Here is a 27317-nt window from a genome sequence, read left to right on the forward strand (position 1 = left end):
CGGTGAGCACTGAGCACAGGGGCCAGCCTGGCCGCGCTGTGATTCCAGGAAGGAGGAAGGCCGCGGCATGGAGACGGGCATGCGTGCGTGTCTGTGCCTCTGTGTGCGTGCAGGAGGGGGCTGCTCTGTGGGTCTGTGCATTCGTGTGAATGCAAGGGTGAGAGTGTCGCTTGTAAGTGTTCCAATGTAACAGCTATTTATCTGGTGTACATTGATGGTTTGTGCTTGTATGGGTGCCCGTTAAAAGGTTTTGTATGGACCCGAATTGCTGCCTGGCTTTGTGGGAGAAGATGTGAGGCTGTACATATGTGAGCTCCTCCGTCTGCCCACTTGTGCTTGCCTGCACACAAGGGGCATTGTGTGTATGAGCATAGAGGTATGCATACTCATCCTAAAGAACAAGCCTCGGCCTCTGTCTCCTCTGTTCCCACACCTCAAATATTTCCTCCTTAGATTCTGAGATGTGTCCCTCTCATGCTCAAGCACCCACCATAGCTCCCCATTGCCTGGTGGTGCGCTACAGAACACCTCAGCTTCCCTAACCACCCACACTCGTCCTACACTCCACATGAGCAGCAAGAGCCAGAAGGAGGGGGCAATTCTGTCTCTGGCACAGGGGAGTCTTCAAGGGCAATGATGGAGTATTCAAAGCAGATTTTCCTCATCCTAAGCCAGGGGAACTGGAGCTAAGGGCCTGGGGACACTTGCAAAGCTGGTGCCTGCCTTTGATCTCCTCTCTCTACATGAATGGTTACTGTCCCTTCACCCGCCACTGCCTTTGGAACACTGGGCTCCGTGGCTTCAGGGTGCTCCCCAGGTGTGGTCCTCGACTTCCCGCAAAAGTGTTTGGAGAGTTTTCTATTGTGGGGGTTGGGCTGGAGGTCAGCTGGAGGGCACAACTGGGACCTGGGAACCCATCACAGGCTGTCCTGGCCTCTGCAGCCTTTTGCCTCAACACAGAACAATCCCCCATCTATCCCGTACTTCCAGCAGTCCTCCTGCCTCTGGGTGACCCCGGGAGCCCATCAAACTTCCAGCGTCCCTGTCCCTTCCAGGTGCCCCGCAGGAGAAAGGGAACATCTGTCCTCCTGGCTCCTGGCCAGCCAGGTGCCAGCCAGTGGTCAGGCAGTCCTGCTTCACAATTCTGGCCGCAGGGCTTCCCCACAGTCCCCTATTTCCCAGCTGGGGGCTCCGCCTGGATTCACCATGGGCAGAGGACCTTGTTATTCCCCAGAGATCATCTTGTCTGGTTGGGCTCTCAGAGCCTGTTGTGTCCAACTCGGGCTGTACAGAGAGGGAAAGTGAGGCAGAGGGGCAAGGACTCCCCCTACATGGTGGATGATTGGCAGGCTGCCTGAGAAGGACACAGGAAGACTCCAGAAAGGTGACCTCTGGGTGGAGGTGAGTGACTGCTCTGATGGCAAGGATCCTGGGGGTTTTGGACATCCTGGCTCCGGATTGAGCTGCGCTTGAGAAATGGGCAAGAGGTGGTCCTGAGGTGACCAGGGTGGGGCAGGCGGATGGGTCAGCAGACCCCTTGCTCTGTTCTAGGTGACTGCATGGTGTGGAGAGGGGGATTTATGGGCCCAGGTATAGGGCTGGGCCATAAAGGTCGTTCTGTTAGAGAGGCTGTGACTCTGCCTTACTTTGGCAGTAGCGTGGGGGCAGGGAAGTTAGATAGGGGACACCCCTGAGGCCTGGGGTGAACCCTGAAGCTGGAAGAGTGTGAGAGACCCAGTGTAGGCTTCTCCTAGGCCCTTGGGAGGGGTCAGTCCAGAGATGCTCAGGGTCTTATACTAGATCACACCACCTCCTGGCACTGAGCTGTGGACAGAGCCCAGGAAAACAGATGCCGTGAAAGCTTCCCCCAGCCCCAGCTCTGGGTGCTGCGGAGGGGCAACTGTATGCCTCCTCCCATCCAGGTCTATTCTCTGTGCCCTTGGAGTGTCCTGCAAGAAGGCTGGCAGGCAACGAGGGACGAGGCTTTCCTGTGCCGGCTCTCTCCTCTTTACGACACCATATTTTTTAATGAGCTATGTAAATGTCTGCAAGTCAGACAGCAAGGGCAGGAAGTCAGAGTCTCCAGCTCCCGCCCCTGCCCCGGGGAATGGGTGTCCCCCTGGGGCCAGTCTGACCTTGTGTTTCCCATAGGAAGGTTTTCTGGATTCCATGGAAGTGGCCACCTCCCAGTTGAGCTGAGTCAGAACTGGTGCTGCTGCCGACTGACTTGTTTTGTGACCTTAGGCCTGTCACAAAATGCTGTACTTCAGTTTTCCCTTGCTATACCTCAGTTTCCTCATTTACAGAATGAGTGCACACAAGGGGCATGTTGTGGTTTCTGAGGCTCCATGGCTTAGCCATGCAACCCTGGGCGGTGGCTGGGCCTCTCTGAGGTTTGTGGTTCTCATCAGCAGAATAGGGAGTCATGCTGACCACTGCCTTTGCGCTGAGCTTGGACCCCGGGAACCAGGAGGGATGAATCACGGGGAGGGCCCGCCTGTCCTCTCTCCTGCCTGGCTTTGTCTTTCTTCCACCTCCAGCTTCTTCCTCCTCCTCTGTTCCTCTGGAACACCCTGCCACTCCAGCCCCAGGATTGGCTGTCTTTGTGGCCGTGTGTCATAGTCCAGACCGGGAGTGAGGGGGTGTAGGCAGTGGGTGTACAGGGAGAGCCAGACCTTGGGTCCCTGCTGGGGTCACATCTAGGGCATGGAGAGGCCTCCTGGGTTGGCCTGAAGGCTGGGGTAGGAAGGAGCTGGGGCTGAGCACTGGGGCATCCCTCAGTCTCCGTGGCCCCTTCTCAGACACCAGCACTATCAGGCAGGATGACAGGGCTTGGGCTGGGGCCACCGGATGAGCCATAATAGGCTTATGGGGAGGCTGTAAATCCCTTTCCAGGCTGAGCAATCAGCTCTCTCAGGCAGGCAGAGGCTGGAGTTCTCAGGGGAGGGCCCTGTCCTCCTAGGGATGTGTTGTGTGACTGCTGTCCTTAGGCCCCTGCCCTGTGGTCCCCAGTGGCCCAGCAGGGACCAGGCCAGGCCTAGAGTGCCAGTCCCTCAGAGCAGGCTGCGGGGCCTCGGTCTCAGGACTCCACAGGGATGCCAGGTGGGCTGGAAGCCAGGACAGGGGAATCAACTGGCAGAAGCTTACAGCATGCCCCCGCCTCCATGTGGACCATAGCACGCCCTCCTCCCCTACCTTACACAAAGAAAGGATGCTGTGCCTACTTCACAGATGAGAAGCCTGAGTCTGCAGTGTTTCTGGCCCAATGTGGTGCTTTGTTTCAGGGAAGTATTGGCATCCTAAGTGTGAATCCTGGAGTCAGCACCTACCTGGTGGTGGGCCCCAGTCACTTCTCAGTGTTCTCATCTGAAAGGGAGCCTGTAAGCCCCGCCTCCTGGGATGATGAAATAAGAGAAGGCACGTAGAACATCTGGCCTGGGGCCTGGCATGAACCCTCCATGAACAGGAGCTATTGTGGTTATTGCCATATTTCCCCCGTACCCTCGCTATGGAAAGGGCCTCAGACTGCACAGCAAACTTGGGTTTGGGTCCTGGCTCTTCCCTTACCAGCTGTAGATCGCTGGGACAGTCACCATCTGTCTCTAAGCCCCTACTCCTCAGCGAACCGTACAGGGCTGTGCACCCATGAGTGGTTCCTCAAAGGAATAAGGCACACAGAGGTCCCTGTGGGAGGGTGACTTCCAAAGGTGGCCATGACAGCTCTCACACCCTGCGTGGCCTTTTGCGTGTGACTGCAGCTTCCCCTAGTGAGAGCTGGGCTCTGTCCTCCCTCTCGTGGAATCTAGGCAGATCTGAGACTGCCTTGGCCAATAGAATGCAGCCAGTGTGGTGCTATGGGTCTGCCTGGCCTCGGCCTTGAGAGACCTGGGAGCTTCCATTTATGTCATCTTGGAGTGCTGAGCTACCCTAAACAAGTCAAACTCACCCAGACAGACCATGTGGAAAGAGAGGAGCCCGTGGCCCTGCAGCCCTTCCAGCCTCCCAGCCGAGGCAACAGACATGGTCACAAGCCATCTGGGACCTTCAGCAGCAGTGAAGTCTCCCCAGTCGATGCCACACAGAACTAAGATGAGCTGTTCTCATCAAGCTCTGCCCAAGTTCCAGAGCTAGGAACAAATAAACAGTTGTTTTAAACCAGTAAGTTGTGGATGTGGTCGTTGTGCAGAAGCAGATAACATCCAATCTTTCATGCTTTCTGCACCATCTTCACCCCAACTTGGCTTGTGCAAGGTTGAGCTCCTTGGCCACAGCTGATTGGACAAGGGGATGGGCACCTGATTTCAAGGCAGCCAACTGATTGGCTGGTGAGTGACCATTCAGACTTTTTTTCCTCTGGAGACTAGGAATGAAGAAATCAAAGGCCCTAGCCAGCCAGCCTACAAAGGAGGCTGGAGCTGGGGGTATTTGAATGGCAGCTGGGGGTGACTTTCAGTCCTGTACAGGCTCTCATGTCATCAGAGGGCACCAAGTTGGGGAAAGAAGCAGGAAAGGTGATAGGCTGTGGAAGCAGGTTCTCTGAGCGTTCCATAAATCACTTAGCTCCAGCTGGACTGTGCTCCCTGTTCCTTGTACCTCATGAACCCTGACTTCAGGCCCTAAAAGACTCAAGGGCCTTTGGCCAGCTGGTGACAGAACCTCCCCAGGGACTCCTGATACCAGCCAGGGGTCTGCACTCCTCCTCTCACCCCTTCTCCCTTGCTCTCTGTGACATGTTCCCCTGCCTCCTTGTCATCCAGGGCCTCGGGGCACAGCCACTCTCTCTCCTGGGCAAACAGGGTTCACGGGCTGGAGTCTGCTTCTATCCTCCCCACACAGCTCTGAGGCCTCCAGTGGCAAAGCAGAGGGTATGGCCAGGTTTGGTTTCTACCCCAACCCATTTGGCATTCCTGTTGTGTCCCACAGTCCCTTACCCTACCAGTTCTGGAGTTTAGCCACCACTCCCTTGCTTGCCCATAAAGATGTCATGTTAGTAACAGTGGTCATTAGTGTACCCAACAGGTGCCACACCCTGTGTCGGTGGGGACTTTACAGCACTGTCTTCGATCTTCCCAGACACCCTGTAAACATAGGATTTAATCCTACTCTGCACGTGGGACTCAGTGGTGGAGGTGGGATTTGAACTAAGGTCAGCCTGACTCCAAAGCCCATGTTCCATCTGCCATTCTGCTGTGTGACTCTAGGCAGGTTACTTTCCCTCTCTGAGTCTTGTATTCTGACTTGTGAGGGGTAAACCAGGGAGGGGTCCTGATATTCGCTGCTCCCTCTAATACTCATCTTTTTGGTGCCGCCCTTGGGCGGGTCCACTTGAATGTCGAGGGTGGGTTCCCAGTCTCAGCATCATTTCTGGTTCAGGCATGTTTGCCTCATAGAGTAGCAGGCCTGGAGGCTGTGCTGCTCTTTCAAGGCTCCTGGAAAGCCGGCTGGACTCTCAGGATTCAATATCTTGCCTTTTCCCCAACAGCTTCCTCCACCCTCATCCCCTTGGCCCCAGATTAAAAGGTGAACAGAGCAGCTGGCTCCCAATAGGGTTTGAGACAGCAGGGCGTCCTGACTCCACCACCCCATGGGGTCTGAGGCAGAGCAGGGCCATCAGGGCTCTGGGGGAATGTGGGTGGCCCAGGAAGGCTGTGGCCCTCCAAACCACCTCTGGGCTCAGGTTCTAGCTGTGTGTGTGCCAGGGCAAGGCAGTATCTGCTCCTCCTTTCCCCCTCTCAAAGGCTGTCCAGGCATGCAGAAAGCAGCCTCTCCAGTCTGGCTTCCCGGACAATGCCCTTTAAATCCAGCAGTGCTTTTAGCAGCAGTTGAGTTCATAACCCTCTTCCACAGATGAAGGTTACACAGCTTGGAAGGGGCTGCATCAGGACTAAAACCCACCTGGGCTCTGCCCAGTCCCCAGTCCTCTCTGCTTGGCCAACCCAGTCCACGGGCCCTGGGCACTCACCTTCCCCCAAACTGATCCTGGCCCCATCTGCAAACAACCTAGTAATTTTCTGGTGTCCTTCAGTTTCCTCAGGGGGCTGTTCTCTCCCAGTAGCCAGGAATAAATTGGCCCCTTGACCTCCCTGTTCTTACCAGCCTTGAGGCATCCCAGAGGGGTTAGTTAAGAACCCATATAAGCTGCCTCCTGCAGAGGACGGTGCCACTGGACTTCCAGGGCTGGGATGAAGGAGGGGGCCTGTGCGCCAGTCTCTCCTGGGAGGAGGGGCAGGCTTGTGGGGTTCTTGAAGACTCATGTGGCCTCCTGTTGTATACAGACCCAAGGACCCCTCCCCCTGTCCCTCATGCTCCTCTGAATGCTCTCCTGCCCAGAAGTGGCTCTGAGAAGCCTTGAGTCAGTTTTAGAAGTCTATGCTCTGGGAGTCTGGAACCAGGCCCCAGATCGGTCACTTAGAAGCTGTGTGACTTAGGATAAGCTGCCACCCTCTCTGGCCCTCCCCCTCTGCATCTGTGTAGGAGTGGGGTCATCATCACCATTGCCAGTTGTAGAGGACTGACTGAATGGCAGGCACTGCACCGATCCACAAGCCAACCCATGTGCCTTCATTTCATCCTCCTAATGACCCGAACAAGTGTTTACAGGCGAGAAGTCTGGGGCTCAGAGGAGTTAAGTAACAATGCTGAGCAGCTGGTAAGTGCTGGAACTGGAACTCAAACTCAGACCTGACCTCAAATCTTATAGCCTTATAATCACCAGTCTAGGCTGCCCACAGGGACCCTCAACAGTTGCACATCAATAGTCCAGGATCCTATGGGCAGAGGATCCTGTTTCTTCTCAGGGGATAAAGCCATAGTTCAGAGGGCTTGAGCCTCCCCTAGAACCAGGGACAGTCTTAGGTGGTGGTTGGGAGATGGGGGAGAGGGCAGGCTGGCCCAGCTATGGCTACCAACTGCTTCAGCTGGAACCAGGAGGCAACTAGCCTCTCAGAGATGCCTTTAGATTAAATGAATGAATAAGTGATTGAGTGCCAACTCCATACCAAACTCCGCCCACCATGCCATCCCACCCGAGGTTTGGTTTAGAAGGTGATAGGCATGTAGCTGTGCGAGTTTGGGTGGGGGCGTGGGCTCTGGGAAGAACCCTGGTGGGAGGAGCTGCATCCCAGAAGTCTCCTGCTGTGAGGGCTGACTTCCCTATTGCTCCCGCTCCACGTTCAGCTGGGTCTGTGCCCACTGATTCTTACATCGCTGGAGTTCTCCCCTAGCCTGAAGAATGAGCAACAGGATCACCCTGGGTCCACTATGGGGCTGAACCCAAGGAGTTCCCAAGGAAAGAGGGAGCCCTGAGGGGAGAAGCCAGGCCTCCCTGAGCCCGAAGCCCTTCCTTCCTGACAGAGATTGGTTGGCCTACTGGCCCAGCTTTGTGGGTCAAGGTCCATGGCCGATGGGAAACTTACAAGGTGACTGCCTGGCTCTTCACACTCTGTTGTTGGGGGCACCCCTCTCCAGGGTCAAGTTTGAAGCTGCTGGGTTTGGTTTGAATGGGCAGGGCTGGAAGCAGCAGGTGGGGAGCTGTTTTCTGAGCCTCTGGGTCTGCTCATGTGCAGGCAGATCCCAGCCCCAAACCCAGAAGCCCTAATAGCCCAGGACAGGCTCAGAGCACAGCCTGGTGGAAGATGGGGCCAGACTGGGCCTGGGAAGCCTCAAGGGCAGTCCCAGAACTGCTTCCCCCAGTCCCCACAGCCTGGGCACTCTACATGGGAAATGGCATACAGTAGGTGCTTGATAAATACTGTGCAAAGAAGGCTTGGGCAGAGTTGGTGCTCCCAATCCTTGCATCAGTCCAGGCCAATGCTATAGGGGGCCTCCAGCTTCTGGGGAGCTAAGCCTTGAGCCCTGTAGAGCTGTTATCATCAGGCCTGGCAGTCAGACCCACCACCAGACCAGAGGTGAGGGACTCTCTATGCCCATGGCCTCAGAATCCCCTTCAGGTCTAGAGCCCCCCTCTCCAGCCAGTGCTGCCGGCCACAACCCCAGCTGCTATCCTAGGAGGAGCCCCTGGAAGTCCCTGGAGCGCCACTCCCCCTGACACACCCCAGCCCTACCCTCATGAAGGGCCCCTCGGCAGCCCCATCCCCCACAGTGAGATAATAATGACCATAATGAGAACAGTCACCCACACGTGTGCACAGCGCTTTACAGGTTACAAAGTGTTTCACATACATCATCTCATCAATTCCTCACAACAGCCCTGTGAGGTAGGCAGGGCAGGGGGTAATGTTCCCATTTGTACAGATGTGGAGACTGAGGCCCAGAGAGGCCAGTGACCTGCTTGAGGCCACACAGCAAGTGAGCAGCAGAGCTGGGACCAGAGGCTGGGGTCGGCCCCACCTCCAGCCCCTGGCTCTCTACACTGACTGTGCTGTCCCCCAGGAGGACCCCAGCCCCTGTCCAGAGTCTCAGCCACACCCGAGCCAGGCTCCCACCCCTGGCAGTAGTGCTGCCTGGTAGCCCAGCAGACAGGCTTCCACCCCCATTGGCAGACCTGTCCCCTCCACCCGCTCCTTGCAAAAAGCCAGCCCGGAGCTGGGCCCAGGCCTGCCCCCTAGCCTGCTCCTGATGGTGCCTGGGGCGGGGTGGGCAGGTGGGTGGGGCTGGAACCTCCTTTCCTGTTTTCCTGAGTGATCCCTCCCCACAGGGGAAGAGAAGAGAAAGGAGGAAGAAGAGGAGGAGGAGGAAGAGAAAAACAAGAAACTGAGTTGGAAGAGGGCCCTGGATCAATCAGGACGTCAAAAGTTTGCATTCCGACTAGCTATAGGAAATAGTTTTTTTCTCTTTTTATTATTTCAAGTTTTCATAAAAATCCATAATTATTGAAACCCAAGTTACAGAGAAAGTTCGTAACTTTTTTATTGAATTATTGACTCTGCCGCGTGTCGGTTCATCGGCTTTCAACTCCAGTCTGTCAATGCCCCTGTGCAGGTGGGGTCCCCAGGCCTGGGCTTCTGAGGTCCTGGTAGAAGGAGGGCAGGTGGTGAGGGCTGGCGGGGGGCAGCAGGGCATGGAGGCGGGAGGGAGAAAGAGAATGTGTGTAGAAGGGTAGGGAGGAGGTGGGAAGGACTAAAGAGTGAGCAGGTGGCGGCCAGGCCCCTTCCCCTGCCCGGCCGCTCGGGGGTCCCTGCCCCCCGCCCTGGCCTCATATCATCTTCATGTTGAACTTGCGGGGCGCGTCCGCGGAGCTGATGCCTGCGTCCGACTTTCGGGGGACATACTCGATCTCGATGTTGTGCTTCGTGTTGCCCTTGCCCCGGCTCCAGAGAAACAGCAGCACCAGGCAGAAGAGGACCACGCCTAGGAAAGAGATGAAGCCCATGGTGGTGGCGATGATGAGGGTCTTGATGTCGAAGGGGAAAGGCACAGTGGCTCGGGTGCTGTTGGCCTCTCCCTCGCCCGGCTGGTTGGAGATGAAGGCGAAGGTCTTGTTGGGCTGATGGGGCCAGTCGGGCGAGTAGCTGCGCACATGCAGGTGGGCGGGCATGGAGTCGTTGCCGCCTGCATTGGCCGCGATGCACAGGTACGTGCCATTGTCCTGTACCTGGGCGTAGCGCACCTCCAGCGTGCCATCAGGGAAGACTGTGAGCCGCCCATTGCTCTTGGCTGAGACCAGGTGCTTTCGGGGTGAGAGCCAGAGGATGGCGGGCGGCGGGTCGCCATCGGCCCGGCACACAAACTGCACCGTGTGGCCCTCATCCACAAACACCTGCTGGGCCTTGCGGTCCCGGATGCGGGCGCGGCGGCAGGTGAAGTAGTTGGGCAGTAGCACATCAGGGAAGTCCTTGAACTCCTTGCCCTGGACGAACTCGGGCGTGGCGCACGTGGGCTGCTGCCGGTTGAAGTTGAGCCGCCAGCGGCGCCGGAACACCCACAGGAGCCGACAGTCGCAGGCCAGTGGGTTGGAGTCCAGGATGAGCGTCTCCAGGTTGCCCACCGAGTGGAAGACCGATTCTTCCAGCGTGGTCAGCTGGTTGCCAGAGACATTGAGCACGCGCAGGTAGTTGAGGCCGCGGAAGGCATAGGGCTCCACCACGGCCAGCTGCCCGCCCACCAGCTGGATCTCCTGCAGCCGGAGCAGCTCATGCAACATGGAGCCCTCAATGGTGCTGATGGGGTTGTAGGAGAGGTTGAGGAAGCGGAGATAGACTAGGTGGCGGACGGCCAGGTAGGGCACAACGGTCAGATTGCAGTGTGTGATGGACAGGGACGTCAGGTTGAGGCCGTAGAGGCAGTTGGGTGTCATGGTGTCCAAGTAGGGCCAGTGGGAGATCTCCAAGACCTTGAGTCGGTACAACCTCTTGAAGGAGTAGTCCCGGATGGCATTGATGTTGAGGTGCCGGAGCCTCAGGACGATGAGGCCATGCAGGTGGGACAGCGCCTCGGTGGGGATGGAGGTCAGGTTGCATTTCTCCAGCGTCAGCTGCTCCAGGCTGTTGAGGCCGCTGAAGGCGCGGTGGGAGATGTAGACGAGGTCATTGTCGCCAACCTCCAGTGACTTGAGGTTGTACAGGTCCTGGAACATGTAGTCCAGCAGGATAACGATCTTGTTCTCGCTGATGTCCAGCTTGGTCAAGTTGCTGAGGCCAGTGAAGACGCCCAGCGGGATGAGCTTCAGGCGGTTGCTGCGGAGACCCAGCGTCCGGAGGTTGAAAAGGTTGTTGAAGGCGCCAGGCTCCACGGCGCTCACGATGTTCTCGTTGAGCTCCAGCTCCTCCAGGTGCGGGAAGCTGGCGAACTCGTCCTGGTTGAGCGTTTTGATGCGGTTCTTCCCCAGGTCTAGCAGGCGCGTCTCGGTGGGGATGCCCTCAGGCACTGCCACAAAGCGCTTGCGGTGGCAGAGCACAGCACGGTCCTGGGCAGAGCACTCGCAACGGGGAGGGCAGCCTGTGGCTGAGCCTGACAGCACCGAGCCCAGCACCAGGAGGAGGATGGGCTGCCAGCAGGCCAGGAGGGGGCTGGGCATGCTCCTCACGCCCCCCGCCAGCATCCTCTCGCTCACCTGTAGCCAGGAGCAAGCACAGGACAGAAGTGGCAGTTAGAGGGCAGTGTGTGTCTGGACCCCACCCCAAGCCGCCTGGGCCCCCTCCTGCCCTGTCACGATGACCCTGATGCAGATAGAGAGGCAGGGTCCAGATGCCCATGCCAGAAGGGCCTCTGGCCTCCTCATGCTGCCTCCTCCTTGCCTCTTACCCTGCCTGGAGTCTTCCCAAAGGACCCTCCCAGCACCCTTGGGATGGAGGGGCTCAGGGAAGGGACAGGTCACCTCAAAGAGCCTGGCATTGGCGCCATCTCCTTTACATTTCACAGGTGGTTGACTCCAGGCACACACCCTGCCCAGAGTCACAGTTCCCCTGGTGCTCATCAGGGATAAAACCAGACCTGCTGAGCAGCCCTTGGGCTCACAGTGGGGATCAAAGGGGCTCAAGGGCTGAGGCCTCTTGGAACAGCCTCCAAGAAGCCAGAGCAGCCAGAAGTGTGGCTAGACCCTAGCCTGCATGGCCAGGGCTTCTGAGGCTGCTGGGGGCCCCACTCGCTCAGCCCTGAGTCCCGAGCCTCCCCAGGTGCAGACACCATCCCCCCACCCGATCAGCTCTGTGGCTGGGTCTGCAGTAAACCAATGGCACCTATCACTGTTCACAGGTCTATCACCCATGGGGTTCCTGGATTGCTGGAGGACACCTCATCCAGAAGGCCCAGCCTTGAAGCTACCTTCCCCCCGCCCCCTGCACCTGCAAATCCAAATCCAGCCTGGACTCCTGGTGGGATCTGTGACTCCCCTCTTCCTCTGGGTCCCATTGGTGACCCGGCTCAGGCTCCTGAGCCCAGTGCCTGGAGAATCTTTTTTCCTGCCTCCTGGTCTTGGCTCCTGCAGTTCTTTCCTCCGGCAATGCCCCTTCTTTGGCTGTTGAAATTCCATCCTCAAGGCCTAATTGAAGTCCACTGCTCTAAGAAGTGTTTTCTGATACCCAATAAGAAGTGAAGTGTGCTCCCCTTAAAAAGACTCTCCAGCCTTCACTTGTCTGTCTCTCAGGGCTCCCATCACCTTCTTCCTAGTACAGCTGCTTGTCTGAGGAAGGTGCAGATTCCCACAGGCCAGGACAGCCAGGCAACCCCGGAGGAGTCTGCCCCTACTACAGCACCCAGGCTTGTTCAAGCTGGGCCCTGAAGCCATGCAGGGCTTGGGAGGTGGTGATATGAGAAACCATGCAAGGAGCAGGGTCCAGCTTGCATATAGGCTGCAGGTGGAGTGAGCAAGGGGTATGTGGGAGCCTCCATGACCCTCTCCCACCCCCTGTTCAGAGGCCACTTGTCCCCACTTCTGCCCCGAATTGCCTCCCATCTCCTCCTTCCCTCCTCTCTCTCCATCCACCCCCATGGGAAACTGGCCTGGCAAATAGGGTGAGTAGGGGGGTGAGGGGAAGGAAGGTCAGACCCTAGGAGCTGCTCCACGGGTGGATGGGATGGCCTCTGGGAGCCAAGCTGCAGTCATCTTGCTGCTGGTGACCCACTCCTGCTCCTCCACTCCAGCCTCCAGTGCCCCTGGGGCTTTGCTGCTGTGTCCACATGCTGTACTCATGGCCCGGAGGGGGCTCACTGCAGGAGGGGGAGGCCCAGACTTCATGTCCCCTCTCCACCCTAGCTCAGGCCCTTTTCCCACCCCTTCCCACACCTCACACAGCCCCTGCTTTCATGGCCACAGGCCATCCATCCTTGTCATCCATGCATCAGCCATCAAGGCAACTGAGGCTCAGAGAGGTTGTGGCTGTCCAAGGACACCCAGCCAGTAGAGGGAGCAGTTCTGGGGTGGGAGCTCTGGTCTGTCCACAAAGCCACACACTTGCAAATGCTCCACCAGTCTCCCAGGACTGACGGGAGCTTCGTGGTTGTTGATTAAGTCACTGATTAAGCAGAGAGGACTCAGGGTGTCACTGACATGTTATGGAATCTGCAAGGATTTTGTTATCCCCAAGGGCTTTCTCCACCCTGACCCTCCCTTTGGCCCCTCTCATCCTCTCTCCAGGCTCTTCTGCAGTTCAGCTTCTCCCCACCCCACTCCCACCAGGCTATTTTCCACAGTCACACACGCTCCAGTGACCCACCTGAAAAGCAAACATCCTGACAGGCGATCAATAAGTAATTGGGCCAGCAGCTGGGGCTGGTGCGGGTGTGAGGCTGGGGACCTCAATAGGTAAATAGGACTTTTAGCATCCAGCTTAGAGCTGGGCTGGTGGGTGGCGGGAGCTGCTGGAGAGAAGGCTGGGGAATGAGGGGGGCTAGTGGGGACACAGGCCATCCCGAGGTGCTGGTAAGCCCCTCTCATACAGACACGAATCTGGCACACAGGAAGCCTGCACCACCTGGCCTCAACCTGCCCTGAGCACTCTTTTCCTCTTTTCCCACCAGTCCCTGAACAAAGACACCTGGGCCTCCCCACTTTGTCCTGCACACTCCTATCTCTAAGTCATCTTCTTCTAGAGAACTGTCCCAGACTCCTGCCCCAGCAGTCTTTGTAACCTTCCGCCCCAAAGGCCACCTCCTCCAGGAGGCCATCCTTGATCTACTTAGTCAGATATCACCTCTTGTCCCCAACATTGTTATTCTTATAGTAGTGATTTTATGTAACTGGTGTATAGCACACCTCATTCCCAAAGTGATTTGAACCAACTGACAGAAAAATTATGCTACAAGATGATAAAAAGATAAAAGCTAAAAAAGGGAAGCCAGTCAGGAAAGAATGCCACCAAATCCTGCCTAATGACAAAAGGTGAGAGCTTCCTAGTGACCTTGAGCAAAGAGGGAAACATGCTCTAAAGCCTCAGCATTTGGCATCTCTCCTGTAATGTATGTTTAATCCTGGCTCAGTCAGGTGTGTGTGTCTCACCTGCTAGAGAGTGAGGTGCCCAAGGGCAGATAGTGTGTCTGTAGCTCAGAGTGAAGTGTGGCACAGAACAGACCCCCACGAATATTCTTTGAAAGGAAACATGTGCATGAGTGAGTTTTTGCAGGGGTGGAAGCCCTGCTGATGGGGCTAACCCTCGATCAGGCCCACTGAGCAATGAGAGACCTGAGGAATTGAAGTATGTTGGATGGTGGTGCTGCAATCCCACTGTTATCCCATTGTAATCCCAGCTACTCAGGCGGTTGAGGCAGGAGGATCACTTGAAGCCAGGAGCTCAAGACCAGGCTGGGCAACATAGTGAGATACGCATCTCCCACAAGAATTTAAAAATTAGCCAGGCATAGTGGGGCACACCTATAGTCCCAACTACTCAGGGAGACTGAAGTGGGATTCTTGAGCCCAGGAGTTTGAGGCTACAGTGAACTGTGATTGTGCCACTGCATTCCAGCCTGGGCAATAGAGCAAGACTCTCCATCTGTAAAAACAATAAATAAAATAAAATAAAAAAGAAATACATTGCTAGAAAAGCTGGTCAGCCTCGCCCTGTACAGCTGCCACCCCAGGCCTGGCAGTTGGTCCCACAGAGCCATGGGCCATGCTCCGTGGGAGCAGGACAGCTCTGGGAGGGTATGGGCTCTGAGATGCCTCATCCCATGCCTCTTACATGCAGCTGCCCTAACGGTGGGGAAGCTGAAGCTTGAGAGAGGCTAGGATGCCTGCCCAAGCTGGCACAGCAAGGGCACAGCCCGCTGGGCCTAGTCTCCTGGTCTCTCACCCCCATGGGGTCCCTGTCATCTAGGGATGCTGGCAGAGTCACGTCTGAGGGGTCACCCAAACTGCTGACTGGGCAATGTGCCGCTCCTGCCATCCTGGCACTGTTCATTCTGTCTGCTACTCCTGCAACTGTCAAGAAGAGGTATTTTATGCATTTTAATCAGTGTTTTATTTTGGATCCTTGCCCCCGAAGGGCTTCCTACAAGGGTAAGAGTTTAAAAATTGGACCAATAAATACAAAGGAAATAAAACATCAAAGGCAGGCAGGTGGGCAGGCAGCAGACAGCTGTGCCTGGAGCACCACACACAGACCCTAAAGCATCCAGAGTCCTTCCCAGGCTCAGGTCAGTGAGGGACCCTGAGCCATCAGACCAGCACTGCAGAGGGCTGCCCCAGGCTCTGTGCTGCCCCACAGTGGAAGGGACAGGCTGCTGGCCACCGGTCACACCCTCCTTCATGTCCTGGGGCAGATACGGCCTGGTTCAGGCAATGCTCCCTGACACATGCAGTTCTCTGTGGCCAGCCTGCTAAAGGCTGATACCTCAGTGACGCCTGCCCTCTCTGGCATGCACAGTAAGGGCTCCCCTTCAGAATCCCTGAGGGTACCGCCGCCAGAAACTAGCCTTTTTCCAGCTGGAAGGTCGAAATCCTCAAACCTTCCTAAAGGGTAAAGGGAAATAGGAGGCTCAGGCCAAAAACTGCAGTTTCACTGGGGCTGGAAAAATCTCTCTGGGGGCGGGGGGTGGCTCAGGATGGTGGGCTTCCTTCCTTGGGGCATCACATTCAGGGTGTGCCCCCAGGGTCTCAGGGTGAAGGAGGGTAATTAGGGGAGATGGAAGGGGCCTGGGATCACCCATGGACAGGTTCAGAGAACACTGAGAGGGCTCAGGAGTCACTCTGTGCAGCATCTGGAGTCACAGGCAGATGCTCAGGAGTCACAGGCAGCATCTCGAGGCCCACGGGGGCAGGGGCATGACTCCCCCACAGTATCCTCTCTACAGGCTCATCCACCAGGCACCTTCTTTAGAAAAGGGGAGGGACTAACACTTGGCCAGTCCTGGCTATGGGCCAGGTTTGGGGCTTTTTTTTTTTTTTTTTTAGATGGGAGTCTTGCTGTATTGCCCAGGCTGGAGTGCAGTGGCGAGATCTTGGCTCACTGCGACCTCTGCCTCCCAGGTTCAAGCAATTCTCTGGCCTCAGCCTCCCAAATAGCTGTGATTACAGGTGTCCACCACCACGCCAGGTTAATTTTTGTATTTTTAGTAGAGACAGGGTTTCACCATGTTGGCCAGGCTGGTCTTGAACTCCTGACTTCAAGTGATCCACCCACCTCAGCCTCCCAAAGTGCTGGGATCACAGGCATGAGCCACTGTGCCCAGCCAAGGTTTGGGGCTTTATACATATTGTCTCAGAAATGCTTTCAAAAGAGATCTTTCTTACCCATTTTACAAATGAGAAAAACAAAGGTTCTGAAAAGGGAATTTGCTTGCCCTGGGCCTGGGTCACAAAGCTAGACGGTGGCAGAGCTCTGTCTCCTAGCTGGGCTGCCTGCTCCAAGAGCTGCCTGGTGCGACACAGTGCTTAGACTCTGCAGGCCAGGCCAGGGGAGGGGCTGTCTTGTCAGGGTGGAGATAGGGTGAGGCCCCAGGGCTGAGGGAAGGCCCTAGTCCTCAGAGAGCAAGGCATCTGCCCACAAACCCGACAAAAGCATTTGGGGACAGGCATCTGCCCCAAAACCCGACAAAAGCCTTTCCCCAACTTCCAGAAAACGGTGTGTTACATGCATCATGTGTGCTCACTGTTTTTCCACCACACTCCTTTCTTTCCTGTGCCTGCTGCTGCCGCGTCAATCTCACCTAATGTGGGGCTGGCTGAAGCGCAGGACGGCAAGTTATTTTAGGTTTATGGTATCAGTATTTCATAGTGCTCCCACTCAGCGTTCCTCAGGGACCGCAGGGACCCCCCCACCACAGGCATGCGATCTGGCATGGAGGCATCTGCCCCATGAAGGCTGGGGCCCAGGGTTGTCTGGGAGCTGCCTGGCTGTATGGCCAGGGCAGTTCCTCACGGGGAAATGGCCAGGGCAGTTCCTCACGGGGAAACGAGGTGGTGTGTGCAGTCTTCGTCTTGCCTTGATGCCTGCTGTGCCTGTGACTGGGTGGGCAGCAGGAGGGATGGAGCGAGGAGGACGGCAGGCCTGGGAAGGGGGCTAGAGCACTTTGGAAAGTCTGCCCAGGGCTCTGCCCAGATCCACTGCCAAGACTGATGGGGAGAGCAGGAGAGGGAAAGAGACAGAAACCAGGAGACACCCAGGAGACACGTGGTGGGTAAGGCTGCAGAGGAGAGGAAGAGAGAGGCAGAGAAAGCAGAGCAGGGGGAGGGGAGAAAGATAGGGGCACAGGCTGGGGGCAGGAAAGGGAGAGACAGAGGCCAGAGCTTGCCCTGCAAGCACAACCACTTTCCCAGCCCCCACCACCTATGCATGTCAGCCTGGGGCCTGTTAACACAGCCCCATCTTCGCCACTCCACCAGGTGAGTCTAAGCACTTCCATATCCAGGTGGGGAGGGAGACTCAGAAAGGTGAGGGGACTCACGCGGGATCACCAAAGAAGAGGCAAGGCCCAGCCTGGGCTCCTTGTGACTTGTCCTCTCCCCAAGTCCCTGCCTGCCTGAGGTCCCTTCTGTGCTTCAGCTTCAGTATGACGGATCCGTTTCAGGAAATGATAAAGTGTGTTAGTGGGAACTGCGCCTGCTCAGAGATGACTGGGGTCAAGTGGCCAGAAGTGGAGGCGCAGTGGGGCCCATCTAGAGAGGACTGTGACGGTCACCCCGGCCTGGGTCTTTCCTTCTGTCGCAGTGGCCAACCATCCATTCCCCATGCCTAGAGGCCTCCTACTTGGCCTTCAGAAGCAGCTCAGGGTCTCTCCCCCGGTGGCTCTCCTCTAGCCTGGGAAGAAGGGACAGCCTCTGGTGGGTCCCCTCTGGATCTCCGGCCACCCTCTGCCCACACTGCTGCTGGGCTTCTCCCAGCTCCGTTGGCACTTCTGCGGCCTCCTCTCCTGTGGTCCCCAGACTGAGAGCCTCCGAAGTGGGACCGGGCCTGACACAGCTCCACACTCCCAGGCCCTGCCTGCAGATGCGCCCACCTCAAAGGAGCAGAGAGAGCCCACCAGACAACTGCTGCGAGGGGCAGGACTCGCACTCTGCTCTCCAACTCCTAACCTAGCTCGTAATGAAGGAAGGCTTTGTGGTGAGGGAGAGGTGCTATGTGAGCTCAGGCTGAAATACAAACATTTTCCACAGGCCTAGAAAGAGGCATAGGGAGGGCACTTTCCACAAAGGGAACAGTGAGAGCAAAGGTGTGTAGCGGGGAAGGGACTTGTGGCCTGGTCAACTTGAGAGCATCCTGGGACTCCTAATGGCTTCTCTCCTAGCCCAAATCCTGACCCCGGTCCCTGGACTCCTTTTAAAGATGCTCCATTCTGGCTTTCCAGGGCTAATCCCCGCTGAGGTGTGAAGGGCTGATAATGGCATAAGGTAGGAGCTGCTAATGGGAGAAACAATTCCGTCATTGGCCAGTCTAATCTTGGGGGCTGCCTCCTGGTCCATGGGGAGGTGGTGAGGCTGGAAGGCGGACCCTGAGAGTTGCAGTCCTGCGCCCAGGCTGGGCTCCTGCAGGAGAAAGCCTGGCAGAGTGCGCAGCTCCAGCAGTCAGACCAGGCAGCCTGTGTCTGGCCGTCTCTCTGGGGGCTGGTCCGCCCTGTCCCCACCTGCCCCCCCTTTCCCCTCCTCCTCCTCAGCCTCCCATGGGGACAGAAAAATCAACCTGGAAGAAAACTGAGGTCATGTCCTTTGTCGTGTATAATTCTTTATTTTCCTCTCACTCTTGGTTCTGGCAAAAAGTTGTTGGGCCCGCAGGGTGTCTGTGTGTGTGTGAGTGTGTGTGTATGTGTGTGTGTGGCCTCTGTGTGTGAGTGGCCTCTGTGTGTGTCTGTGAGTGGCGTGTGTGTGGCCTGTGTATGTTTGGCATGTGTGTGGCCTCTGTGAGTGGTGTGTGTGGCCTGTGTGTGTGTAGTGTGAGAGTAGCCTGTGTGTGTGTGGTGTGTGTGAGTGGTCACTATGTGTGTGTGTGGTATGTGTGGGTAGCCTCTGTGTGTGTGGTGTGTGTGTGAGTGGCCTGTGTGTGGTGTGTGTGTGGTGTGTCTGTGTCTGTTCCTGTGTGAGTGGCCTCTGTGTGTGTGTGTCGCCTATGTGTCTGAGTGGCCTCTGTGTGTGTATGTGAGTGTGGTGTGCCTGAGTGTGCAAGTGGCCTGTGTGTGTGTGGTATGTCTCTGTGTGTGTGAGTGGCCTGTGTGTGTGTGTTTGGTGTTTCTCTCTGTGAGAGTCTGGTGTGTCTGTGTGTGAGTGGCCTGTGTGTATGGGTGTGTGAGTGGCCTGTGTGCGGTGTGTCTGTGTGTAAGTCTGGTGTGTCTGAGAGTGGCCTGTGTGTGTGGTGTGTCTCTGTGTATCAGTGTGGTGTCTGTGTGTGGTGTGTCTCTGTGTGTGTGTGTGGTGTGTGTGTGAGTGGCCTGTGTGTTTGGTGTGTCTGTGTGTGAGTGTGGTGTGTCTGTGTGTGTGTGTGAGTGAGTGGCCTCTGTGTGTGTGTGTGTTGGCTGCCCCTCCTCCCCCACTCTCTGGCCCCCAGCCCCATCACTTAGGTGCGCTCTGGGAAGCTCCATCCTCTCCCACACGTGCTCACTGGCCTCAGCGCCCGCTGGAGGGTGCTGCCTGGGCATGGTGTGGCTGTCTGGCTGTCTGTCCTGGGTCACCCTGGGCAAGCACTCGGCCGCCCTGCACTGAAGGGAGGAATGCCCCTGTCCACCTCACCAGGGCACAGTCATCTGAAGAGCCGCCAGCCTTCCGGCCGGCTCGCAGCCCCCGGCCATTTGTGGGATAAATTATGAATTTTAATTGTCAGAGCATCTTAGTGTTTCAAGGCTTCTATATATAGGCTCTGCCCTCCAGGAGCGGCAGGCTTGGTGGAGAGGAGTGGGAGTTGGGCAGGGCCAACAGGAGGCCCATTCTGGGTGCATAAAGTGGGCTGCATCCAGTGTACCCCGCCCTGCTGTGTGATCTCGGGGGAGTCCTGGACCACTCTGGGCCCTTCCTGCCCCTTGCACAAGGTTGCCCAGTACCCCTACTTGGATGGGAGCTGTCTCAGAGCTGAGGTGGGGCAGGTAAGTACCTATTTGGGGGGAATGACCTGAGGGGGACCCAAGGACAACCCCAGTCCTGCACCCCAGTATCTCCCTTCTCAGGTCTTGAGATGCCAACCCAGGCTCTTGGGGACAGGAAGATGCCCCTCAAGGCCCCCAGCGCCATCCCCTGCCCAGGCCAGTGGCCCCTTGGGACATGCTTGCCACATCCCCATTGGTCCTCTCACATCTTCCTGGGGCTCCCAGGGGGACCCCTCTCTGCAGCCCCAGCCCTCAGGGCCTCTCTATTTGGGAACAGCTCAGGCCTGGAAACCAGTCAACCCCCACCTGGGAGAGCTATAGGCCTTGTGCTTGGGGTGGGGGGTGTCACAGCCTCATAGACTGAGGCTGGCAGCGAGAGGCTGAGAGGTGTGGTGGAATTAGCCTGGGATTTGGGATTAGCCAGAGAGCTAAATAGAATGATGATGAGAATGATGATTGGTGAAACCCTCATAGGTGGCCTTTGGTGTGCCAGGCATTATTTCAAGCCCTTTGCATATAAAAATTCATTTAATCTCACACAAACCCATTGAGGTAAGTGCTGCCATTATCCCCATTTTGCAGATGGAAAAAGCAGAAGCACAAAGAGGTTCCATAACTTGCTCGGGGTCAGTGTTAGCATGATTTGAACCCCAATGGTTTCGTTCCAGAGTCCATGCTCTTCATCAATTCCCCACAGTGCCTTTTTTTTTTTTTTTAAAGCTAACACCAACATAGCATTGGCTATGCGCCAGGCATGAACCTGTCTGATCTCCATAACCACCCTAAGAGGCTAGTATTATCCCCATTTTACTGATTAGAGAACTGAGGCACCAAGAGGTGGTGATGCACCTTGCCCAAAGTCCCACAGTGATGAGTGACAGAGCTGGGACTGGGCCTGAGGCAGTCAGACTCCCAGCTGTCCTGCCCACTCCTGCATACTGCCTCCTTCTGATTCAGGTTCAGGGGACTGCTGAGCTACGTGATCTTGGGCAAGTGGCTTTACCGCTGGACACCATAAATTCCTCACTGGGAAGCGGGGATAGCAGACTTCACTGTCCTCACTGCTGGGGGTGGAGAGTTCCGGGAAAGGGACAGGAAGAGACATTTATATCAAGCACACACAGTGCTTTGCTGAACGACCCCAGCACCCCTCACCACGCTACACACCCACTTCACTAATGAGGAAACTGAGGCTCTGAGCCATTAGTTCAACTGTTCAAGGTCCTGAGCTTGTCTGGTTCCAAAGGCATAACACCCTTAGAGATCCTCACACAGATGAGGAAACTGAGGCCCAGGAGCATCAGGGACTTGTCCAACATCCCACAGCATCTCTGGGCTAGGGCCTTGGAAGGACCGCAGCCTCCCAACCGCAGCCACCTTCTGTCCCCAACATCATACAAGGGTCACATGGCCACCCCATGGCAGGGCTGGGTCACGGACAGGTGAGAGTTTGGGTTATTTCTGCCTCAAAAGGGGAAGATTGAAAAATAACTCTCTAAAACATCACAAACCAAGGTCCAGTGAGTTCTGTATAACATGGACAGGCAGATTATAAATAAAACACTTGCCTCTCTCCCAGCACTGGCAGTTCAAAGCCCTCTCCACTCAAATGAATCTTGGCCACGCCACTGCCAGAGTCCATTTTTCCAACCTGGTAAACTGAGCCCAGTATCCAGGAGGTGATGGAGCCTCCAGTCAGACACATACAGGAGGAGTGTCCTGTTCAGGCACAATGGATGCTACCACCCAGCTGCCCGTTCATAAGAAGCCCAGACTTGGGGGAGGAACTGGCACCTCTGCAAATCTCTAAGGAGCGTATCAAGGCAGAGGCTGCAAAGGTCCACTGCAGGCCCAGAGAGGGGAGCCAAGACCTATGCGTGGGCTCACAGGGAGGCCCGTTCAGCTCAGTTTGAGGAATCCGATGAGACATTACATGGCCCTGGACAGAAGGTCTGCCTCAGTGGTAAGTGAGCAGCCCATCATGGGAGGCATGCAAGCTGAGATCATGGATTAATGTGACTACAGGAGGCCTCCTCTGCTGGGATCTATACCTCAGTAGCCCCTCTCAGCTCTGAGATGCCCCCGTGTTGCACCCAAGTAAAAGGACTTGAGATGGCTGGTCCCCACCCCCCCACTCCCCCGCCCCCGCCATCTGCAATCCTGCACCGGGCTAGGCAGAAGAAACGTGCTGGCCAGGCCCCCACCCCCTCCCAGAGCCGAGAGCAGGTTTTCTGCAGAGGGAAGCAGAGGAGGTGGCAGAGAGAGATTAATTCCCCGAAATGGGAAAAAATAGAAAAACACACACACCACACACCCTAATAACATGTAATAAGAGGTTGGAGACGAGGAACAATGCCCTGGTAATGTCACCCTGGCGGCAATCAATTTGGGTGTCACATGAAATAGGCATAATTATTCCGCCAGCCCCGGTGCTCGTCTTTAACCAGCTCCAGGGGCCCAGGCCCAGGCGGGAAAGGCAGCGTGGAATCAATCGTTGGTGCACCAGGCTGGCAGAGGGAGCTGCTCCAAATTAGCCTGCCAGTACCCAGCTTCTCAGACCCTCTGGACCAGCAGGGATCTGGAGGGCCTCGCGTGTGGGGGGCCTGCAATGCCCAGGAGTCACCTTGCTCAGCCACCCCTCATTCCATCCATGAGCAGGAGCAGTCAGAGAGGACTCCCCAAGGAAGTGAGAACGGAGGAGGAGCAAGCACACGTGTGTTCCATCCGGGGTTCATTCTCTGGGTCACCAAACTCTTATTAAGCACTCACCAACGCCAGGCCTTATGCCAGGTGCACAGGGGGGCTGTGCAGGAGGTGGGGATGCTGAAATAATGAAACACAGGCTCCCTCCACCTCCTAAGTTAGGACTACTCCTTCCCATCCTGGGATAAACACAAAACCTCTGGGGTTCCTGGAATTTGCTATCCTTTGTTTGCACTAAACATGCAGGGACTTAGGCCCTTCTTGCTCCTCCTTCATCTCACTTGCTTGTGGAGTCCTCCCTGATTGCTCGTACCCATCCCAGACTTCAGGGATGGTAGAGACAGCATTCCCACAACTGGGGGAATGGGTGTCGATGGGATGACTGCTTAGTGAGCACCCAGCACACACTGGCTGCTGCCCATCTCAACCCCCATTTCATATACCAGAAACCTTGAATTCCAGAAATGCAAATCAAGGCCATCATGAAATACCATCTTAGATTCATTCAATCAGTAAAAATCAAGCCCCCTGACAATACCAAGTGTTAATCAGGATGGGGTGCAATGGGAACCCTCATCTCCTGCTGGGGTGACACAAACTGGTCTAACCAATTTGCAAAACACTTTGGCAAATATCCTAGTAAGGGTGAATGTGAACATGCCCTACAGGCCAGCAATTCCACTCCTAGCTCTGTGCCCCAGAGACACTGCACGTTGCCTCAGAGATGGGATGAGAAGGTTCCTGGCAGTACTGCTTCTAAGACGAAAAAATGGAAATAACTTAAATGCCCATTGGTAGGAGAATGTTAATTACACTTTTATGATCACATGACAGAACATTATACATCAGTAAAAATGAGCTACATCTACTATTATTCACAATATAGATGAAGCTTAAATGTGATGAAGAAAAAAGGCAAATTCCAGAGGACTGCATATAGTTCATGCTCTTTTTATAAAGTTCAAAAATAACTAAAACAGAACTACTTATATATATTAAAATATATAATTTTAAAGAGGCAAGGGATTGTTAAATATATGATTTAGAGTAGTCATTGAAAAAGACGTGACGGGACGGGGTGTGCAGGAGCACATGGGAAGGTGTACATCATTACTGGATTGCTGGTGTTTAAGTTGGAGAGTAGGGAACAGTGTTCATTATAGTATTATTACTACTACTATGATTAATACTAAATGCCTTGATTAATTAATTAACAGGCTAGGCCTGGATTAGTGAGTAACAGCCCCAGCCTAGAGGTCAGGAAGGACGCATTCTAGACTGAACCGCAGGCTTGCAAGCTGGGGACTTAGAGCAAGTTACTCACCACCTCTCTGGCTCTGTTTTCTTAGGTATAAAATCAAACCTCTGCACCTACCACCTACAAGGAGAAGATCATGAGCATATCACTAATGTAAACTGTGAGTAGCTAGCACTTATTAAGGGCTTATTGTGTAACAGGCACTGTTCTAAATGTTTTGCATATGTTAGCACACCTAATTGTCACATCCTCCCTTGAGGTGAATATTATTGTTACCCTCACTTTATGGATAAGGAGACAGGCCCTGAGAGATTAAGCAACTTGCCCAAAGTCACAGAACTAGGCAGTGGTGGAGCTGAGACTTGAGCCCAGGCTTTTGGCTCCGGGGTCCACACTCTTGACAACTTCGCTATGAAATAACATTGAAGAAACTGAACACACACAAGTAGATTGTTGTCAGCACAGCTCTACTGAGCCCATACAGCACCCAGGGATATTCATTCGCTTGTGTGTTCATTCATTCATTCATCCACAACTAAACAAAGGTCAGCATCAAGAATGCCTCAAATGTATTGGGAAATGAACCTGCCTTCTCACACTCTTTCTACAAAGAACCTTCCCTGATTCTGGAGTCCCCTGCTTTCTGTGTCTCTGCAGTCTGCTACTTCCCTAGGACTCAGCCAGTCTCCCTCTCTCCCTAAAGCACCTCTGACAACCTCAACCCCCAGGGAGAAATCCCACCCTTCTCTGAGTGTCTGTGTGGGCTACTGAGTACCGTTTGTCTCTTCCCAACTCCTGCCTGGGGCATCTTTGACATCACCTAGCTCTGTGCATTCATGCACAGGCAGTCCTTGCCACTAGCCAACAGCTGCTCTCTTGTACCTCCAAGGGTCTGTCCCATCCCAGGGGCCAGGCAGGAGGGCCAAAGGAAGGGCTAGGATTGCTCAGGGTGTTCAAGACAGATCATGCTTAGCCCAGAGCCGAGTAGGCAGCTTGGTCAGGATGTGCAGAACAAATGCATGCGTGACTGGGCTGGTACAATATTCAGTGCAAACAAGTGTGGTTTTACACTGTGGGTGACTGGGGAAGGAGGGGCAGTGACCTGAAGCAGGCAGAGGCTTCTTGGAGGAGGGGGTCAGGAGAAAGAGAGGAAAGGACCTCTTGTGAAGGGATGCAGGGCCAAGCCAGGTGAGGATGGGGGGATACGTGGCGGAACTGGTGGAAACAACAGAAAGCCTCCAGAGGCTAACCATGGAGGTGGGTGGGGCTGGAAGGCCACTTTCACAGAGTGCCACACACAGGACAGCTAGCCCAAGAGACTCCAGCCAGCAAGCTAAGGTTCTGACTCTGAAACCACCACACCTACTGCACCCTCCTCCCTGGCCCTGCCCTGGTTCTACTTCCTCTACCCGCCCACCGACACGCTGCCTCAGGCCTCTTTGGGACCCTGTACGAATGACTGCACTGCCTTCTCTCCCAACAGGAACACACCCCAACCCCAGCTGTGCTTCTCCAGATATCTGCTTCCACAGGCACCTGAAAAGCAGCACCACAGGAGCCCTCACTGGCACCAGGGATCCCGTCCGGCCTCATGCAGAACAACCACCCACCTCCACAAGAGGTTGTTTTTTTGGGGAGTGGAGTGGGGGAGGTCCCTCTGGGAGTCTGGGTTTTAGAAAACAATACCCAATATAGGAAAAATGGATGCCCAGAGGGCAGAGGATGAAGATGAGCCCAGGTGAAAGAGGACTATTACAATGGGTAGTCTCTCCACCTCCCTCCCAGTCACACAGGGCCCTTGGCTTTGAGCACATGCCCATCCCCCTAAAAGCTGGTTCCCACTCTAACTCCAGACCCTGGGGACCGCTGCAGCTTTAACTAAGCCCTACCCACGGGCTCACACTTAAATTGTCATGGGGTGGTGAGGGGGGGCAGAGACAACCAGAACACCACAGGGGGCCTGTCCCTGCCTTCGCTAAGCCCCTTCCAGGAGGGGCAGCTGGGCGCTGCTGCGAGCCCCGATCTGAGTCTGTGCCCTCTTTCAGCACGGTTCCAAGGAGTTCTTGGTCTCTCCCCTGTGCCACCCGATACCCTCCTCCCCACCTCAGGCCATGGGTAGAAAGCAGGAAGGACAGGCATGCCGTCCCAGTAGACCTGCTGCTAGCGCCTTCCCAGAGGCGTGAGGATTTTGAGCTCCTTCCTGGCTTATACAAGGACAAAGGGTCTGGGAGCAGCTGGCCCTCTTCTCCTCACTGACACTCTGCGCTGGATCTGGGGAAGCCCCAGGCTCTCTGCCGCCTGGGTGTCCCGGCTCATTGCTCCCTGGGCATGGGAGGCACCTGTGCTGAAGCCGCTGGCATAATGACCAGCAGGGTTGAGCCCAGAGCTGCGGGCCAGGCTGGGCTATGCGCCCTCTGGCTGCCCAAGCCAAGCAGAGGACTGAGGGAGGGCTGGGTGAGCAGGAAGGGGCTGTCCAGATGCCACAGGCCCCACCTCAGGGCCTCCTGCACTCCCACCCACTCAGGGCAGAGCTGTTCCCATCCTCTCAGGCTCCCTTCTCCCCCACCCCAATCCCAAGGCCTCTGAGAACAAAGAGGAGGTGCTGGCACAGTTGGGCTGGACCGGGCTGGGTTGCGATCCCAGCAGGAACCTGGAGGGGGCTGCCCACTGACCTGGCCCCACCCCTCCTCAAAGTGGGATCCGCCCGGAGGGACACATCTCCTGGCATGCCTTGAGAGCAGAGAGCCCACAGCCCACCCCGAAAAGGGCGTGAGGGGGAGCAGGAGGCTCCCTCCTTACCTCCCTCTTCTCAGCTGGTTCCTACCTCCCACCCGCTCTGCCTTAGAATGAAAAGTGGGGCAGGAGGAGGTGAGAAGCCCGGGCTGAACGCAGACAAAGGGAAGGCCCCTAAAGGGTTCCTGGGCTCTCCTGGTCCCCAACTCCCTTCCCTCCACTCTCCCTACTCCCCATCTCCTTTTCACTGGGCTGGAGCTGGAAAGGGGCGATGCTTGTGTGTGGTGGGGAGCTGTCATCTAGGCTGGAGCTTGTGGAGAAATCCGGTCCCTGACCTGTGTCCACCAGCTAGGGAGTGTCTGGCGCTGGTGGGGGCTGCCTGGGGTCACCTGGGGTCCACGAACGGAGGTACCCACCCAGGGCTGAGCAGGGGGCTTACCCTCTAGAGTGACCAATACTCAGAATGGAAGGGGGGACAGGGAGGGAAGACCAGAGCAGGGCTGGGACACCCGTGGGGGCCCCTCCCCAGCTCCAGGCTCCCAGCTTACAAACCCTTAATTTGTTGGGGTTGGAGGGAGGGGAGGTGGGAAAGGAAGAATCTTCATTTCTGAGGCTTGAGGGGAAATCAGGCCTGTGACCCCAAAGGAGGTCTGGGTGGCACCGAGGTGCCCTGCAACCCCAGGAGGGCGCAGCCAGGGCCGACGGCGGCCCCCAGGGGCGC

General features: G+C 56.0%; 1 protein-coding gene across 9 annotated transcripts in view; it reads right to left on the reverse strand.

Annotated features, from left to right (window-relative positions):
• Positions 1-8134: 8134 nt before the first annotated feature.
• The window catches only part of LINGO1 (leucine rich repeat and Ig domain containing 1), a 212439-nt gene continuing 193256 nt past the window's right edge, over positions 8135-27317 (reverse strand). For 8 of the 9 annotated variants that reach the window (XM_011932836.1, XM_011932837.1, XM_011932844.1 and 5 more), the window contains one exon: positions 8135-11011. In XM_011932836.1, the coding sequence (XP_011788226.1) occupies positions 9155-10999 (1845 nt within the window). In that variant the 5' untranslated portion in view covers positions 11000-11011 and the 3' untranslated portion in view covers positions 8135-9154. The remainder of the gene's footprint in view (positions 11012-27317) is intronic. The other variant, XM_011932835.1, reaches the window with a different exon arrangement.

The sequence above is a fragment of the Colobus angolensis genome, unplaced genomic scaffold (assembly GCF_000951035.1).
Source record: "Colobus angolensis palliatus isolate OR3802 unplaced genomic scaffold, Cang.pa_1.0 Scaffold99, whole genome shotgun sequence".
Taxonomy (NCBI): Eukaryota; Metazoa; Chordata; class Mammalia; order Primates; family Cercopithecidae; genus Colobus; species Colobus angolensis.